General features: G+C 44.2%; 1 protein-coding gene across 2 annotated transcripts in view; it reads left to right on the top strand.

The window, feature by feature from the left end:
• Position 1: 1 nt before the first annotated feature.
• The window catches only part of LOC105834468 (headcase protein), a 161,477-nt gene continuing 142,182 nt past the window's right edge, over positions 2 to 19,296 (top strand). For both annotated transcript variants that reach the window (XM_036286481.1, XM_036286480.1), the window contains exon 1: positions 2 to 1,944. In XM_036286481.1, the coding sequence (XP_036142374.1) occupies positions 1,121 to 1,944 (824 nt within the window). In that variant the 5' untranslated portion in view covers positions 2 to 1,120. The remainder of the gene's footprint in view (positions 1,945 to 19,296) is intronic.

The following is a 19,296-nucleotide window of genomic DNA, read 5'->3' as shown; positions in this document are numbered from 1 at the left end:
CCTACGTGCGAGCGAGCGTTTTTCGTGTGTCCGTGGACACGTTTCTTGCGCGCGCGCTCTTTCTCTCTCTTTCATCCGTGTCGTCGTACGGGAGCGCCGGAAAGAGAAAGAAGTCGTAACGGAAAGGGCGGCGGCGGTGACGACGACGACGACGATAACGACAACGACGACGAAGGTGGCGGAGGAAGAGGAGGAAGAGGAGGTGGTGATGGTGGAGGTGGAGGTGCCGGAGGAGGAGGAGGAAGAGTAGGAGTAGGAGTGAGGCAGCCTCGGTATCGATGTGTACGAGCGCTACATTGTGCACCCTTCCATCGTAGACTGTACTACGCTCGCGTTGTAATACCGTTAAAGTGTGCCGATTTAAATCGTCGCGGCGCGGCGGTTCGGCGTCGTGAAACGCAAAGCGCGCGCGCGCGCGCGCTCTCTCTTTCTCTCTCTCGCTCTCGCTCGGAAATTGCGTTGCACGCCGGGGCGGCGCGAGTACACCGGCGCCGGTTGACCCTGACATTCGAGAAGCCGGGCGGGCGAGAGACACTCGTCGTCTCGCGCGCGCAGGAGCGACATCGCGCGCTCTTTTCGTGTGATCTCTCCGCGGTGTGTGGCGGTGAACGAACGAACGCACGACGAACGGACGGACTGACGGACCGACCGACGGACGGACGGATGAAGTGGTCGATCGCCACAGTGTGCGGATTTTCGCGCGCGTAGACTCTTGTTTCTTTCTTTTCCCTCCTCGCCTTTTTCTTTTTCCCCTCCCGTCGTGGTCCAGCAACGCCGACCTTGATTCCGATGCGCGACAAGAGGATCGTCACGTCCCGCGTGATCGCGACAACCGCGAATGACCTTGACTGTTGAGACGGCGCCCCGATATCGGCCGAACCTCCAGCGAAGTGAGGTGTGTCTCCTCGCCCCGGAAATGAACAAGTAGGAACGCAGTGCCCGATTCCTACCTACATCGGTCGCCATAACGCGCGAGCGTTCGTATTCGCCGACCTTTGATCGCGTTCATCTGTCTCCATCGAGAAGGAAACCACGTCGTGATTCGGAAGAGTCGATTAACCCGGAAGAGAGGATACCCGCGACCTTGACGACGCGAGTCTAGGATTTGTATCTCGGCTACATGGCACCGCGGCGTCACGCCAACGGCGGCCACGGCGGAGGTGGCGGCGGCGGCGGCGGCCTCCTGGAGAACGGGGGAGGTGGTGGCATTGTCGGCGGCGGCGGCGGTGGCGGCGGTATTGGCATTGGCACCAACGACGCTATCGACAACCTGCTGGGCCCGAGCCAGACAACTCGTTGCTGCACCCCAACCGGCGAGTGCCTGCGCAACGACGCGCTGATCCGCCTCAACGCCCTGCACGACGCGGTTAAGATAACCTGCAACAACGACAACTGCCCGGTCGGGCAGTTCATGCACCGCGAGTGCTTCGACGCCTGGGAGCAGACCGTGCTCACCTATCTGAAGAGCTGCGGCCGCGCCCGCAGCTGGTCCGAGCGCCAGCGTCACCAGAACCTCTGGACGAAGAAGGGCTACGACCTGGCGTTCAAGGCGTGCGGCTGCCGCTGCGGCCGCGGCCACCTGAAGAAGGATCTCGACTGGATGCCGCCCGGGCTCGGCAACGCGCCCGGCAACCGCGCCGACGAGAACGAGGCCAAGAAGAAGAAGCGCCGCAACCGGCAGAACACCCGGCCGAGCCTGGCCGTGTCGGCCGGCCCGCCCGGCGGCCACGGCAACCACGCGGCGGTCGTTGGAGCCGCCAACGGCCGCGGCACCAGCGAGGCGCAGCTGATCGAGTCCGGCCGCGGCAGGGCCGGTTCCCTCTCGTCCAGCACCGGCTCGAGCTCGCCGCCCGCGACCAGCGAGCCCAGCGTCAGCCCTCTTCACCAGCCGCAGGCCATCATGAAGAAGAAGAGCAAGGTCGACTTCTTTAGCGATCGCGCGAGGTGAGTAATCTCTTCTCTCTTCTCGGTCATTAATAGCGGGGCATAGCTCGAATTGTAACCGTCTGAAGTTAGCCGCGTATCGGGATTTGTGCAGTGCGCGTAATGACGTATGCTCGAGGTGAAACGCGGGTTAACTTCGGATGACCGACATTTCTGTTCGCGCGTGCATTTTTTTTTTTCCAAGCGTATATTATGCGAGATTAAGCAGCTGTTCTCGTTCTTAAGATACAAGTCGCTAATCTTTTTTGTAACAAAACACAAGGATTTATTCTGTTTATATAGACGGAAACTTCTTGCTTGAACACTAATTTTTGTAAATTCTGAAACGTAGCGGTCCGATTCACACTTTTCAATTCGGTCTTGCAATCGATTTTAAAAAGATCTCGAACAAAGAGCTCTGGATATTTCGACAAGAACTCGCGTAACGTGAGGTGAGATAGAAAGGATGCGTCCGAGAGAAAGAAAAGCCGAGTCTTCGGATAAGAATGATAGATGGAGAAAGGAGCGCGTCGGGAGTCGTTTTTCCCCGTTTTCGAAACCTCTCACGGTCGCGTGTATCCTTGTGTGGGTGTGTCTTCCGGGGAAGACGACACCTTAAAGCAGACGCGTGAGAGCGAAGCCTTTCGACGCGATTAAAAAAAAAAAGCACGAGAAACGCGTATGTGGATTGGATTTGAAGATTGCACGCAAAAAGAAAAACTCCAGATACGTGTTGCTCGTGATTGTAAAAAAATTGGGCGTGGCCGAGAAGGGACCGATGTATGAAAAAAACATTTTTCTCTTTTTTAATGCAAAAGTAAATTTGTTTTGCGAGAACGTATAAATCACGAAATTCGAAAAATCCAGGATATTTTCTACTTTAAATTCGTACGTATATATATGTATGTGTCGGTTGTGTAAATCGTACGAGCCACGTGCGAATAAAACACGTAGCGACGAAAATTAGATTCGGTTTCGAATACTTTTGCTACTTGGTTCCCTCTTACGTAATCCACGAGCCTAATCTAGCCGTTTCTTTTATGAGTTTGTCGCTCGCCGCCGCGGCGTTTTACGGTCTCCAAATATTTAGATAAAAGCGTACCGCGCGCGCGCGCGATTTCTGTCGCGGCAGATGGTGCCCAAATGATGGTGTGGCTTCTCGGAAGACACGCTCGATTCCCGGAATTGGGACAAGGCGGAAGCTTCGGGATGACAAAAAAAGAAAAAGGGAGAATGAAATTGTATCCCGCTGAAGAAACAGTATCGCGAACATTCGAATGGCGAGGTCTCGCGAGGTGACGAAGGCAGCGACCGACATTCAACTTCTCGCGAAGACAAATCGATTCCGATTCGCCGCTTTGTGAAACTCGACACCGAGGGGATTTTTCTTCGGGCGAGAAGGACGGAGGAATTTGCGCAAATTCAATAGCGATCTTAACCGCCCGGTCAATTTGCTCCACTGGCTTTTTTCGATATTAATCGTTGCTCGCGAAAACCGGTTCGCGCACTCGCCGAACTTTCGAAATATGCGGGCATCTCCATGGCGCTTTTCGAGAGCGTTTCGAAGAAAGAGCATCTTATTAATCAGAGTTTAAAGAACATATGAAACTAATTGGAACTAGCGTCTATATGTGCATTAATATGAATTTTGCGCGCATTTTTGTCTTAAAATCTTGACTTTTTGGCAAACGAAAAATGTTTTCGTTGCCGAGCTCGGTGAATCGTTCGGACGACTGGCGGTGTCTTTGTTTAGAGCTTCGAGAGTTCCGTAACGAACGCACCACGATTATCAACGTAATTCCTTTGTTTAGCTCGCAATACGGCGCTTAGATCGCGAGAGAACGCGTGCCAATTTCTAATTCGAATCACGGGACTAACGTCCGTAAAGATTTCAAACACAGACTCCTGTATTATGACTACCACAACGTTACGAGACGCAACACGCGCACGCGGTCTTGAAAATCGTAATACATGTTTTTTTCCTTCTCGACGCGGCGATTCACGCGTTTCTGCGACGTGTATTTTGCACGAGGGAAATAAAAGAACGTCGGACAGGAGGAGGGTGAGGGAGGAAACGAAGGGGCGAGTCGTTGTTCGCGTCCGCGTGTCGTAAAGCAACTCTCCGGACGCACGTTCGAGAGGGCATGAATGAACGCCGTCGTCGTTGGTCTGTTTTCTCGTCGCGCGTAGGTCGCTCTCAGTAGAGCGTCGGGCATGGTGTGTTTACGTATGTGTGTGTGTGTGTGTGTGTGTGTCCGGGTGTATTAGGTTGCTCTAGACCTCCGGTAAGAGAGCGAGAAGACGGAGGGCAGGGCGAGAGAAAGAGAGGGAGACGGCACACCATGGACGATTACGGCAGCGTGTTCCACTCAGTGCGCGTGTGTGCATCCTATATATAGGTGCAGCAGCCTTGGAAACCTGTCCTATTTCTGTTTATGTTCCTCCAGTTCGACGGGCCGGGAACCCTCCTGGGCCTCCTTCGCCGCTGCTTGTACGACGTCGAATTTTTCCAGACTTCTGACCTACGCTGTCTGTTTGGCTCGATGGAGAGAGCTCGCTCGCTCGTGATCAACGCGATTTATCTCTTGCTAAATGTCGCTGATGCAAGTGCGGCAAGAAATAATTTAGCGTCAAGTTGAAAAATCTCTGAATCGGTAATTTTCAATTTTATCTAATTGCTATTCAAATTTATTCGCTTTTTTCGCGTTCAAATTTATTAGCTGTTGTTTTGATTCTATAAATGGAATGAATAGGAAAAAAAAAACAATTTACTCTTAAACGGTAAATGTGAAGTGAATATCAATGCTGTTTTTGACATAATTCCGCATCGTTAAGACCTTTGAATTTATAATACGAATAAATACATTAAAATTATTAGAAATATTACATCGCTCGCATTGATTTCGAGTTTTCTTCGAGCACGATGGCTAGCGAGGCTTTCAGGCCTGCATTCCCGGTTTCGTTTTCGTTTCGGGTGGTACCCTTGAGGCGGGTTCACATGCACATTCAACCGAGATGCAACGGCGAGTTAGGTAGGCCTTTTGAGTAGGGCGGTCGGGACCCGTTGTGGAGCTTGTTATGTGTACACCATCTGCGTGCGTGCGAGTGTGACGCGTGCACGAATGCACGTATGCGATCGCTAACGTTAGGCAAGAGGGAGAAGAAGACGAAAGAGAGAGAGAGAGGAGGGAGGAGGATGCTTGTAACCTTGACCGTGGCCACCTTCTCAGGGCCATCGAGCGAGGAGGAGCCTGAACGCTCTAGCAGCTCTCAAGGCCAACGGCATGGAATCACGCCACCACACGATGCATTTAAAGAGATAGAGAGAGAGAGAGAGAGAGCGTCGAGAGCTGAGGATGCTGCTAAAAACTCGCAACCCCGCTCGCCTGTACAACCTTTTCGCGCGTCATCGAAAAAATCTTCGTTAATTTCTGCGTATTGCGGTCGGATATTGCTTGTTGATCTTTCGATATCTCGACGTCTCACTCGCGACTCGCTCTCTTTGCAGCTTATCTGCGTCCCAAGTTTCTTCAATTAACACGTTTCCAAGGATTGCATTTATTATTTGTTTCTCCTTTAATTTTTCGAGATCGCTCGATAGATTATTTCTTCTGGAGGAATAACTTATAAAAATTAATTGTAATTAGTTTTTAGGCGTGATAATTTTTTTTTTTTTTTGGTTAAATATTTTATTATTTTATTAAACTTAAGCATTGATTTTGCACATTTTTAGCCTCGTTCACTTTGAAAGATACAGAAAAATTTTTATTTATCGTCAAGAAGAGCGATTACTCAATTTACTTTTATTCTTCTAATAAATAACGATTATCTCTTCAATAAAGAATATTTCCTTGAATAGTCTTAAAATATATTTATCACAAATTTTAGAAAACTCATTATTATATGCTTGAAAATAGAATTTATACTTTCCCTAAGAATATTATAAAATTGAATTGAAGAACAGTCAAAGTAATAAGTAAATCGAATGTTTACTTTAACTTAATATTTTTAATTAAAGTTAAATTACTAGGGATTTGGAATATATTTTGAATAAATTTCTTACTTATAACGTACTTGTGATAAATTTGCAGGCATACAAACTTATTAATAATTTGAAATAAGTAATACTTTTTAAATTTAAGTACATATTTCTTTATGTGTACACAGAAATTTATTTCAAGTAAATCTTATTTGTTTCTAGTGAACAACGAATGTATTTTAAGACTATTCGTCAAGGTTGAGAGATTCTCTGCAAAGATAACCGTTACTTAAATAAAAGAAAAAAAAACTGCTTTTCTTAGCATGAAAATAAATCTTTCTGTGTGTATAAATAATAAAACAATGATGAAACTTAACGCTCTTATTTCCAATATAATTACGTTGTTAGCGCGATGGCGTAAAATTTACGCGAGGCCGCAAATTTTCCGCACGAATTTCCTTTGTGTTCCGGACTCTGTCCCCCTATCCTCCTGACACATTCACCGCGTTTTACGTCCCGCAATTAAAAGGTGAAGATGCGAAGTCGACGGAATAATTCACACCTACGCGCGCACACACACACACACACACGAGATTCTTCTACGCGCCGCGACGTTCCTTGCAACTGTGAGCTCCATTTTTATTCTAAATCCTGTGGGTGATGGCCATAGTGTGAGTCTCCGTTTCGAGATATCGTTACGGATGTTGTTGATCACGAATTCTGAGGATCCTTACGATGTGTAACGCAACGCTAGGGGAGAGGGGCGCGCGCGAAAACCTCCGCCCCTTCCGTTCGTCGCGCAATATAGCGCAATAGGGCGCTATTCTCGGGAACGTTGCGGCCGTTTATGCCGTGCGTTATGATAGCGTTTTCCCTTCTTTTTTTTCCTTCTTTTTGCAGGCTCTTTCGCCTCCTCTCCTCGCCGCCGTGACCATTACGGACGTCTTTTACGGAAAGACCGGCGCGCGGATCTATAAATTTTCGCCGTTGCTGCGGCGCGCGACGAGAGCTCGCCGCGAGGAGGGCTCGGATTTTAACTGGAAATAAATCGCAGACGGAAAACGTTCTACGTTTCTCATCCGTAGACCCTTTCCACTCTATACCCTCGGAAAACGTCGCGCGAATGTTTTTCTCGTGCGACATCTTTCATGCGTAAATATTTATTGGGGGGCGTACCGGACGATTTTTTTGCAGGCTTATAAATTTCATCTTTATTTCGCTTCTCTCCCACTTAGCCGCGGCCCGGTCTCTAGACGTTGGGGGACACGCATGAACGCTCACAAAACTATTAAGGAGAATCCGTGGAGTTCTAATAGCCTGAATCTGAAAGCAAATTGCTATTGCGAGTACAGAGAAACTGTTGTTGCCGAGGAGCATTAATTCTTTTATAAATTATTTAATAAAAGTTTTCCTTTGAAAGAATGAAAAAAAAGGGGAAAAAAATGGAAGAACGCATGGTATTTGAAATTGCAAAATCTTTCTCTATTTTCCGCGTGTTGATCTCGGTCTAATCTGTGCGCGTATGCCAGTTTTCTATTTCGAGCACTCGCGCGTTCCACATACTACCAAGTTTCTCCGACAAAGCGTGCATTGAATTTGCAAATCGCGCATGGGCGAAACGGTGTGCCGGGAGAAATAAAAAAATTAGTCGGAATGATACTATAAGTGTATATATGCGGTGCATTCATTCGCGACGTCAGGCCATATAAACTTTCTCAGGAAATGTCACGGGTCTAGGTTTACGATAACGATAAGGTATCTATCTTACATTGCGGCAGTTAAATCTGGACACTAAGGCGATTAAGGGATTGCACTTCCCGGTAAAGCGTGTGGCCGATAACTTTGAGATAATTGTTCCTCGGTACATGGAATTGCTGCATTGCACACTCTGTATTCATACTCTTAAGTTTTGCACACATACGTTCATTTAACACGGATATGCGCTAATTGCGGTTACATCCGCAGGAATTTAACTGCGTGATTGTGTATATTCGAAATATTGCATATATTTGCGATGAAATTTGCATTTCAAATTTTCGGTCAATTAGTTCCGTTATACCATTTGCATCATACGAAAGTGAGTGGCAGGCGAAGAGGTAGTCAAATTGCAGGGCTGTTGATCGCATGCGCGCGATCGTGATTAATCTGTCTATAATTGCAAGCTTGCAACGGACGCGTATGGATTAACACTCGTCGATTGCGTTTCACAAACGAATTGCCTGCCCGCGTCGCACGTGTATTATAGGTGCACGCGTTACGAATACGCAGATGTAATCGTTTGTATGCGATCATGTCCGTGCAATTTGCAACGATGTATCAAACGTATCGTTTTCAATGGAGGCCATTAAAACATAAAGTAGGGCCTGAAAAAAATTAAGGAGTCAAGCGTCATAAAATAAAATACACCGAGAGAAAAAATAACAGTAATCATAAATTGCAGTAATCATAAAAATTGCTATAATTTATAGTCATTTTTGGATCTAATTATATTTTTATTCAACAATATATATTGTAGTTTGCTCAAATTAAATTTAAGTTTTTATAATCATTAGCATATTGGTTTATGCAACTTATAATATGGTTACCAAAATGGAGATTTTAATGTAAGCTGTACTTTAAAGTAATCATTATAAGTATATAGTTATTATTAATAATATTATTATATTTACCATACGATTGAAAAGATATTATCAAGATCAAATTTCCTATGAATACGATCGAGCTAATGTAATTTTTATTACAACTACGTTTGCTGTCGCTATCGCGTCGAATGCACCTACAAAAAAAGCGTCATTTGCGCCTCGCAATCGCATCCACCTGCAGCGGAGACGACATCTGTAAAGAATCGCGAAGTAATCGTGGAAGTGAGCCGACGGGGCGCAGGGGAATCGAGAGAGGAGAGCGACGAGTTTGGGGATTGACCCTGAACCCCGACCCCGAGGCCAAGAAACGCCCCAAGGATGCCTTAAAGACGACGGGGCGAGATGTTCCTCCCTCTCGCGCGCGCATTTCTTTTTGAAAAGGTGGAAGTTGCTCTTAATTAAATTCCCTCCGAGGGAGATACACTCTCTCGCTCCTCGTCTCGTCGTCAAATCCAACAGGATTCTCTCGTTATTATCGCTCGCGCCTTTTTTTTTCCCTTTCCGCTGGATAAGACATTCCGGGCACGCCGTTGGCAGAACTGCATGAATTTGCTAGTTATTGAAGAAAAGCAGCAATGGCTGGTAAAATAATGTCGATATTCCATCGAAATGTCAATAATTGACTGAGAAATATCAATACTGATTAGCAACTTATCGTTAGCATATTATCGTGACATTTTTTTAAAAATAACATTTTCTCTTTTCCTTTACGTCTCAAGTTTTCATGTCGTGTTCTCAATTTTTACGTAATAATAAAATATGGAAGATGAGAAACTAAATATTCTTCTGAGACATTTCCTTACAAATTCTCAACAATGGAAGAAAATGGTTACTAGACGCGAATATCGACACTACGGAAGGTAATGTCACCGTCCCAAAGTACAAAGCGACATTTGTGCACAAAGCGCGTTTTGCACGAGTGGAAAATGTTTCCTATCTTCATTGCTGATAACGCGCAAAAAGTAATTTCCGCACGGAGCGCGAGTTGAAATTACTTTTTGTTAAACGAAGGCGCGTGGTGTTCTTCACTATTTTCGCATAGCTACGTAAGTTTATAAAGGGATTAGACTTCATTATATTCAGTGTCACCCGCGAAGTTGAAACTTTTATCCCTCTCTCACGTTAATAATAAAGACCAGTTCATTAGAAGCGTATGTTTTGTTAAACAATCGACCAGCTCAACAAGAAAGTTGACGTAAAAAGCCGAGATGAAATTTGAGGGACGTTTCTTTTGCTAAAACGCGTGTTTCAAATTTTTTCAGAAAGTTCTTCAATCAATCCGACGCTGTTATCGATAGGTACTTGTCGCTGATGTTTGTCATTAGAGGAAGATGAGTGGCCTCGACAAGAGTGACATAATATACTAGTTGTTTTTTTTCCCCAGTGTGTGAGATAATCGATACGAAGGTCGGGATAATAATGAACTCTGTCAACGATTCTCAAAGCCTCGTGACCGAGGCGCGGCAATTACGAATCAAAAATCAATTTCGGTCTCGTCGCATTCAGCTCGTGAAGTCGCGCAAGGCGGCGGCGCCGCCGCCGCTAAAACGGCCTTCACACGTTGACCCAAACACACGCGTTTCACACGCGCGCTCACGTTTGCATGCACGCGCGTATATGGCATTCGTCGCATTCGTAACGAGCTGTTTGCCAAATTCATGTAAATATGTATGGATCGTACGAGATGGTTGTGAAGGAGGCGGACAAGGAGGGGGTGAAGAAAGAAAGAAAGAGAAACAGAGAGAAGGATAGGACTCCATGCCTACTCGTACGTCATTAACATTCATGAACTGCAGCCGAGCCGTTCCTGTCCTCCTTCCTCTCCTTTGTATTTCTTCCGTACGTTTCTTCGCGCGGTTTCCTATCGTTTCGGCGTAGCTTTTCGCGAAGGCGAAATTTTATCGCTCCGACGAGCCTGCTTGCATATTGAACGTCCGCAATAAGATCGTCATGAATACAAATCGCGTTAGAAAAATCGAAGTTATATTTGGGAACAATAGATGCACTCCGCGGGCATTTCGATTCGTCGACCGACGGTTGCGTGAATGAAGGCAATATTGTTTCCAACACGTTTCTTGTTTTTTTTTTTTTCCGTTTCTTTTTGCATAACCTGACTCAACCATCTCGTTGAAACTAGTTTCATATGCAAAATGTGGGAAAAAGTAATTTGCAGCACAAAATAAATTAATCTAAATTTATACTTATTTATTTGTAGTAATCTGCGTTTTAATTAGAAATTCATGATTTAACATTTAAAGAGGTATAAAGAGATGATAACTACTTCAACGTTGTCCATTGTAGATAAATTTAATTTATAGTGAAATTTAATTTACAATTCAATTTAATTTAAAAAAAAAATATATTTAACATTTATTTTTTATTTAAGCATATTAATACATGTATATATGTGCTATGCCACTATTTAATTTCAAAACTTGTGTGCTGAAAAGTGTTTTGGACGTGCAAGTTGAGACTATTAAGTTCTCGTCTATATACTCGGCGGAATTAACGCTCGGCCGCGAAAATCGGTTAAATTTTCGTCGGAATTCCAGAAGCTATAAGCTTCTCAAAGTAATAAGCCGAATAGTCATTGCGCGCATCCCTCGGCGGAATTTTCACGCGCTTTTGACTTTCGGGGACGGCGATTACTTAAAAATTACATCCCTCGGCGAGTTTAATTGCGTTAAACTTGTCCGACATGTGACGGACGGACGGACGGTATTACGGTGGGAACGGTGTCGCATTTTCGGTCGATTTGCCGAATTGCGGTAATTAAGGAAATTGCGTTTCGCTCTTGCGAGGCGTGTTTGTCAAAACTTTTCGTCCCCGGCTAAATTAACGGACGAGAAGGAGGAAAGATCAGACTTGAGAGCATCTTCAATTGCGCTGCAGTGTTTAATATATTTTTAATAACATTGTCACGTGATTTTCTATTTTCTGGTTGTACAATTATTTTCGTAGAGGCGAACAATGTCATTATTTAATATTAACATGATATAAAAGCGAAATCACGTGGTCATCGTTACAAAAAGTATTGAATGTGATAAATGAGAAATGTGAATACATATTAGACCAAGTAGACATTTTACGCATTACGATCGATATCAGAAATCGTTTTCGCGTTGGCAAGGCTTCCCGGCGTTACAACGGTCTTTTTTTCGACGATCATAATTCGTGCTGATCCGCGTGACTCGATCCGAGCTCGAATTTCTCATGGAAGATTGCTCCGAACCCTCTCATTGTCTCGACAGAAACAGAGAGAGGCTTCGCGGTATTATAACGTTACATGAGCGTGTTACGGAATATGTAATTCGATGCCAGAATATCCTGTTCACACAAGTTGGTAAGGATACTTTGAATGTGTGTCAAAAGGCAGCCGCCCTCACTTTGCCGCGATTTCATTATCTTATATGATCAAATACATGATCAAATATATGTTAGAGAACATTACAAACTTTGTTTTGCTGATTGTCAGAAGTATCGTACATTTTTTTTCCTGAAATCTACATAAAAAGATAGTTTTATGCATTTGATTATGAAAAGATAACATCAATTTCTCAGAGATTGAGTTATGTTTCATTGAATACAATTGAATAATATGGAAATTGCCTCAATGAGAAAAAATGTGTGATATTTGCGACCATAATTGCATAGTAAAATATATATCAGGCATTAATAGTCAGGAATATCATTTTTATAGTAATTGCTACAATATCGATAATAATAACTATGTGTTTATAGTAATATTTATAATGATTGTTTTATGGTACTATATTCTAATCTTCATTTTTGATTACGGTAACCATATTGTAAATTATATAGACTAATATTATGATTACGAGAACTTTAATATAGTTTAAACAGACTATAATTTATATTAACTATATAAGAATATGGTTAAGTCTAATGACTGTAAATCATAATAATATTACGTTATTGCAATTATTTTTCTTATCTCGATGCTTTATTAAAATTTATAGGATATGATAAGCGACATTTATTAAATTCATACAAGTCCGGAACAACGGTGATAATTGATGAGGCTGATCCGAATCGCTAAAGTGCCGTAAAACAAAAACAATATCAGTCGTGCAAGTGTCTTTACATATACGATAATCGATCGTCAAGGAATTCCCCGGGCAAATGCAGATCCACGTATCGTCAGCGCTGACAATCGCAGCGGAATGTGCCGCGTCGCTTCCATTTTCCCCGGGAGGATAGCAGACGGTCTCGTATATTTCAAAGCCTTCCTCGATGGTGCGAAGCTCTCCCGCAGGAACCGACTACGGTTAAATCTCAATCTTACGTTCCCTCTTCCTCCCAGCACCACCTCCGCCTTACCTGTGTTCTCTTGCGTTCCCTTTTTCTCGAGACGCGTAGCGGATGCTGCGACAAGGAACGGGGGGAATGGTGTGCTCTCTCAAACACGTTCGGTCGGTTGTATCGCGTCCCTACGACGACCCGCCGGCTAAATCACCGGCCTAAAACGCCAGCCAAGCAGCCCAACCAGCCAGCCAGCTTCGTTCTGGCAGCGCCCGGATCCTTATTTACGCGATCCCGTTATCTTGGCCGTCGCCCGCGCTCCGGTCTTCCGCCCTCTTCGCGTTTCTCTCGCTTCGTCTCGTCCGTCTCATCGGATTCCTCGAAGGCGAGAGTTAAGGAGGACGAGGAGAACCAGACGAGAAAGATCCGCCGCCGCCGCGCCTCCTCGCACTCGTATATGTGTATACTCCGCGCACAAGTGTGTAAATTATTACTGGCCTGGGGGTGGTTTACTGCTAATTGGTTTGTTAACGTCGTGTTTGCTTCGCCCAAGAGGGGGAGAAAGAGAGACACACGTAGCTCGCATTTTCCTCGCGTGCACGATACACTGTTCATTCGGCGCTCGTATGCAATTTGCGGCTACGCGCTTCGGAAAATAGGGGAAACTTTTACCAGCCACATTTAATTATAGCGAAAAATGTTTCTCCTCCTCTCTGTGCTCTTTTCTCTCATCTCTTTATCTTTCATCTCTTTGCCTCACGTGCGTGGTGTGTATCGTAACATATGGATATGTGATACGAAGCGCCTCGCGTGTATACTTCACTGTTTATATATTTGATGCCTGATAATACGTTTTGCAATAATTTGCTAAATAATTATGGCCTACCGCGCTCGTATTTTCGCATGTATTTTCCGAGTACGCGGGCCGGGGAAACTTTTGCCGTGAGAAAAATTTGCCAGTTACTATTAATTGTTGTAATGGAATTTTTTTTCTATTACTGTGATCCGACGTGCTACATATCTGTAAAATGTCATATATTATTACAGATAAAGTGTACTGAATGATAAGATACTTTTGATATACTTTATTATAAATAAAAGAATGTATCAGAGTAATTGCTTATCGCGGCGCACACTTTAATTTGAGAGCCTTTAATTAACGAGAGAGCGGTTTGTCGGAAATTAAAAATTTTAAATTTTTGGCAGTAAATAAAAGTTTTCGTGATTAAAGCATTCTGTAATTACTTGGTTAAAACTTGATCTATATTATTCTTGATGATGTCCGCTGAGCTCGGAAAGAGGTGCAAACTATAATGAGGGTCTCAAATATTCGAAATGAAACGCGATTACTTAGGAGGTTTAGAGTACGTCGCTTCTTTCTCTCTCTGTCTCACTCTCTCTCTCTCTCAAATCTGGCGGGAATTCGTGCTTTCTAGAGCACGTGAGCATATAATCCAGGGAGTTGCCCGCGTTGTATAACTGCGTGGCGGGGACGAGGGGAAGGATTAACCTTTAGACGAGTTCTCAGGTAATCCTCTCTCTTTGGCGAGATTCATTCGGGGTTCCGTTATCGCGTCGGGGGATAAGTCCGCTTACAAGGACCTTCTTACACGATCGTTCGACTTCCTTTTTCTCACGTGCGTACGTGTCCCGACGAGGAAAAAAAAGCTCCTTATCCGCCGACACTATTTCGGTTTATTGGATGACTCGTGTCCTCAACATTGCCCCGATTCTCTTCCTTTTAACTGCAACTACTGTCGATACTCGACTGAGAGTATTCGTAATACTGTTTTTTTAATCTGGCTAAATCTAAGTGAACGGATCTCCGAAATTTCGCATGTCGTAAAATTAAACAGCAAAATTTAGTTAAAATATATAGTGGAAATATACACTCTTGTATAATTAGGAATATTTTATTGTATAATACATTGTAAACAAGATTATAAAGGTGTGTGAATTATATTTGATATGTTTTTACACTAATAAAAAAATGGTAACTTGACTGAATTTTTCAACTTGCTTAAATTGATTTCTTCAGTCCAAGTATTTATGCATTTAATTTAAATACATGAAATATTTGAACTTTAATTCAAGTATTTGCATATCTGATTGTAATATAATATATAAATTCAAGTTGAAAAATGTAGTCAAATTAACAACTTTTTTCTCAATGTAGATTTAAAAATGTCGAATAATTTGCACATCTCTACAGGATACGCCACGCAGAGCAGTAATATTTTTTATTCTGATCGTAATCAAGTATCAATTTTGTTAACTGATAGCCTTGTACACAAACAACGATCTCCGCTCTGCGTAACTAGCTGTACTACCACGAACGTAGTCTCCCACGATTGTCGCATTCGCTTTTCTCCCCCGATTCGCCGGTGACGGTTTCGGTGACGAGTTAGTCGAGTGCGTGTCACACAAAGCAATGCAACAATCCAATGATGGTCTCTGTCGGTATGGAGGGGAGGAGGCGGCGGAAGAGGAAGAGGACGCGTTCCTGGACGTGACACCCGAAATCGTATCTCCCTTCCAGGCATCGTCCAACCAGGCTCTCGCTATCGACGGTGTGCCGTTGACATTGACCCTCAAAGATGGCTCGTGTCGGCGACAAAAGCTTCGGCTTCGGCCCCGAACGAAACGCAGCGAAAGGGAGATTGGGAGAGCAGTTGGCTCGTCGTGTTTGCGGACACACGTTTGACGGATCCCTTTCCCCTTTTGCCTTCCATGGTGTATAAACAGTTCCATAGCCGGTGCTGTACTTTGCGCGACGTTTTCCTCGGCGTGCTCTAAGATATACTAGTTTCGATTCAATAGCCGCGAGGGATAGTTTATGTGCACACAAGGTCGCGCAACGAGACATGAGCGAGGGCGAGACGGGGCACGTTGACACAGCGAAGAAACAGAGCGAAAGAGAAAGGAGAAAAAACATCCTACGGCTGATACCGAAGTTTTTTTGAAACTTGTAGGCACGTGTCGATATCATCATCCTACATCTGCGGGAAAGATTTCTAAAATATTAATCGTCCAATGTAATTGTCGCGTAAAAAGACACTTTTGCGATAATCGACGGGATTCATTATACCTCGTATCCTTCGCGCGATGATGAAATTAATGAATGTCTTGCCTAGATTAGATGCGACAGCGATTTGCAAATCGAGTCCCCGCCTCTCGATCGTCCTCGTTTTAATTAACGAACGCTCGGCTACCGCTTTCACGCTCGGATCGCGGCATTAGCATACAATTAAATCGGGAACATGCAGGCGCTCTCTCGCGGACGAATGCACCGAGGGGGGATTTTGCATCGTGATTCGACGCACGTAACCGACACAACCGGCGGCCATCAATGTCTTCTCGTGGCTGTCATCCGTGAAGCTTGTTTTTCTTCGCCGCGCGAACGAGTGAGCGAGCGAGCCTCCTCGTATCGTCATTCTGCTTCTCTCTGTGTTTATGCCGTCTATTAATAGACGGAAATCGCATCTTCTCGCCGCCGGAAGAACCGGTCCTCGATTCTTTTGGTTCTGGTCTTGTATCTCAATGTTTCTCTCTTTCTCTTTTTCAAAGCAGAAATTATGCTTCACATGAGGATTTTATCTTCGACAAAAAGAAGGCCGTATATTACATTTATATTCTATAAAAAAAATGCGATCGTGGGCGTGTTTATGTAATGCGAAATCATATTTAAAACCAGTTTCGGCTAATAGCACGTGAAGAAATAAAAGGACCGTAAAAAACAGATTGTATTCCGAATACATTTTACGATGCATAATGTGAGAGAGCTTCTCTTCCAGAGAGATTCAACGAGTATTAAAGAGAAAACGTCGGTACAGATTTTTAAAACTGCACGTTTTGAAAAAAAATTTGTGACGTTTATCTCTCTATTTTGCATCTGCGAGATCTGGATTTGTGTTATTTCGGAAATCTATGCGACATCTATATGCGACATTTCTTCCCTTATTCTCGGAGTGACCGAAGCCCCATATGTGCGATGGGAAAGAAGCTCGCGCAGCATCGAATGCGTTTACCTTGTTCGCGTAAAGTAAGTTTCTTAGGACGGGTTAAGTGCTAAAGAAGCAGCCTGTACAAATTTTCACGCGACATCGACTTGTTGGAGAGAAAACCACAAACGACGGCGGACCGGTCGGTCCATTGTGTGTGCTTAGCCGTACCGTCGTTTCCATTATCGTTGCCCGACTCATTAACGCACACCTGCGACCCGTTTTAGGGGGGATTTAAGTCGTGAGCTGCAAAAGATTCCTTTTCATCGTGCCACGTAGACGAGACACGTACAAGAGGCGCGGTGTTCGTCGTCGTCGTCGTCGTTGTCTGTAGAAATTGCACGTGGCAGCTGGCTGGCATCGTCTTTAGCAAGATCCTCACGTGCTTCGTAAGTAATTCGTGAAGCGAATTCAGGAGAGTCTCATCCGCGCCGCTCAAGGACATCGGGGACGCCAAGACACATCGAATCTATACACGTTCGATCCTCTCTCTCTCCTCGCTGACGCTATCTCGTTACCCGGCAATCCCTTATGGACACTTTCGGCTTACCGATAACCATCCGCGTACCCGCGTCCCAATCCTCCCTGCTCGCGCGTTAACAACAAAGTTTGCGCGTGCTTTGATCTCTGTAACTCGAAACACCTCTCGTCAGTCCGGCGCACGAATTTGCCGTTCTGCTGACAAGGGCGTACGCGCGAACGATACGTAAATCCGAAATCCTACGATTTTACACCGACAAGAAAGACACACGCACGATAAATACGTTTATTTAAATACAGGTGAAAGCAACATCGAGATATTTTAATGAAGGAAGTCTAAAAAAAGAACTTTATTTCTTGAATGAAAATAAAGCCGATTAATTTGGAATGTTATGCAACACTGGTGCATATGTAAATTTTTTTACATGTCGTTTAATTCCGAGAATGATATCAATTATCTCATTTCTCATCGAAAACACTCTTGAGCTTTTATATCGCCAGTTTGTCGCACACAAGTTTACGAACGAAGAATTAATCGCGCCGCTACTTTAATGGGAATCGATAATAAGGCGACGTTTGACTTCTTGCTGTAGATTTCTTTTAAAGAAACATTTTCACGCTCATACTACTTACGCTGACTTATTTATGCCGCTACTTGTCCATTAAGTAACTTGTTTAATGATTCTTAAAAATACATCTCTATTATTTCTTGCAATCAAATTGTGTGCTTGCCGAATACTCGTACGTACGAACGATACATTAATCTTTCACCGCCTCAACCGCGGATCTCGCTCGCCTTACTTGCCAGGAAAATAAGTATAATTTTATCCCACTCGGCTCTCTTGAATATTAACGAGTTCGCAGAATTTATCTCCATCCTTGGAGATCTTCGGCGAAGTCTTATCGGGTTAGCTTCTTCGCGGTCGTGCGAGGTCTTTATTTACCGTGGCTCTGCATTCCGGCACGGGTCCGATTCACGTACGCAGATACGCACACACACACACATACATGCGTATCCACAAAAAAATATTTGCACACACTTACGCGGGGATGTGTCACGAGCATGTCATTTACGACACGCCCAGTGGCGCTTAGTTTTGCGTGCGTACATTGGCGGATACATAGATGCGTATTTTACCGCTTATCATTGTGTGTGTGTGTGGTGTTGTGTTGTGTGTGAAATGCCGGTGACGGAAGGGCATCTCGCGAGCACGTTATCGCCTAACTGCGCAAAAATGCGATAAAGCCTCCGGCGAAAAAAAAAAATGTGTCGAACGCCACACACGGTGCTCCGTGCTGCTCCGCTCAGTTTCACTTTCGCTTCTGTCGTTTTGGCCTTTTTTTAGAACTTTGCGCACGTAAATAGCGGCCGCCGCTAAACACGGTAAACAAGATGACGTCTCCCACTTGGAAAAATGCCTATACAGATTACCCTCCCCGAAACTGTATATCGTCTTTCCGTTAAATTGCCGACGCTGGGAGGGAAACTACAATTGGCTCGGAATACGAAATGTAAAGTCACGCTTTAGCACACCGTAATGTGAAAAAAAACTGATACGTTGCGAACGGGAGATATTTTCTCGCGGCCGTGATGGTAGCCAATTAATACAAAGTTGCTTGAGTATCTATCGATAAACACTTGAAACGATAGCATTCCAATCTCTATCTTGTTTGTAGACAAAGTCACGTATACAGTCTCACGCTTCGCACTTATCCTCGAATGCGACACTCGGTTCACGATAACACAGATCTTTTTTTTTTTTTTATATAGCTGCGCGAGATAAAAATAAAATCCAATATCAAGCGGTCGTATCTGTTACTATATTATGAATATAGATCCGAGAATATTTTTAGTTACGACACATATACAAGTCAGCGAATTATGTACGTTCTAGATTTCACACACATAAGCAGATTGATTATGGATATAAATAACACAAGTACACAGATTTGATTAAAAGGAGACGAGCTACGATAACAATTTAACTTTGCGATGTTGTTTCTCGCG

The sequence above is a fragment of the Monomorium pharaonis genome, chromosome 4 (genome assembly GCF_013373865.1).
Source record: "Monomorium pharaonis isolate MP-MQ-018 chromosome 4, ASM1337386v2, whole genome shotgun sequence".
NCBI lineage: Eukaryota > Metazoa > Arthropoda > Insecta > Hymenoptera > Formicidae > Monomorium > Monomorium pharaonis.
This window is presented reverse-complemented; position numbering and strand designations above follow the sequence as displayed.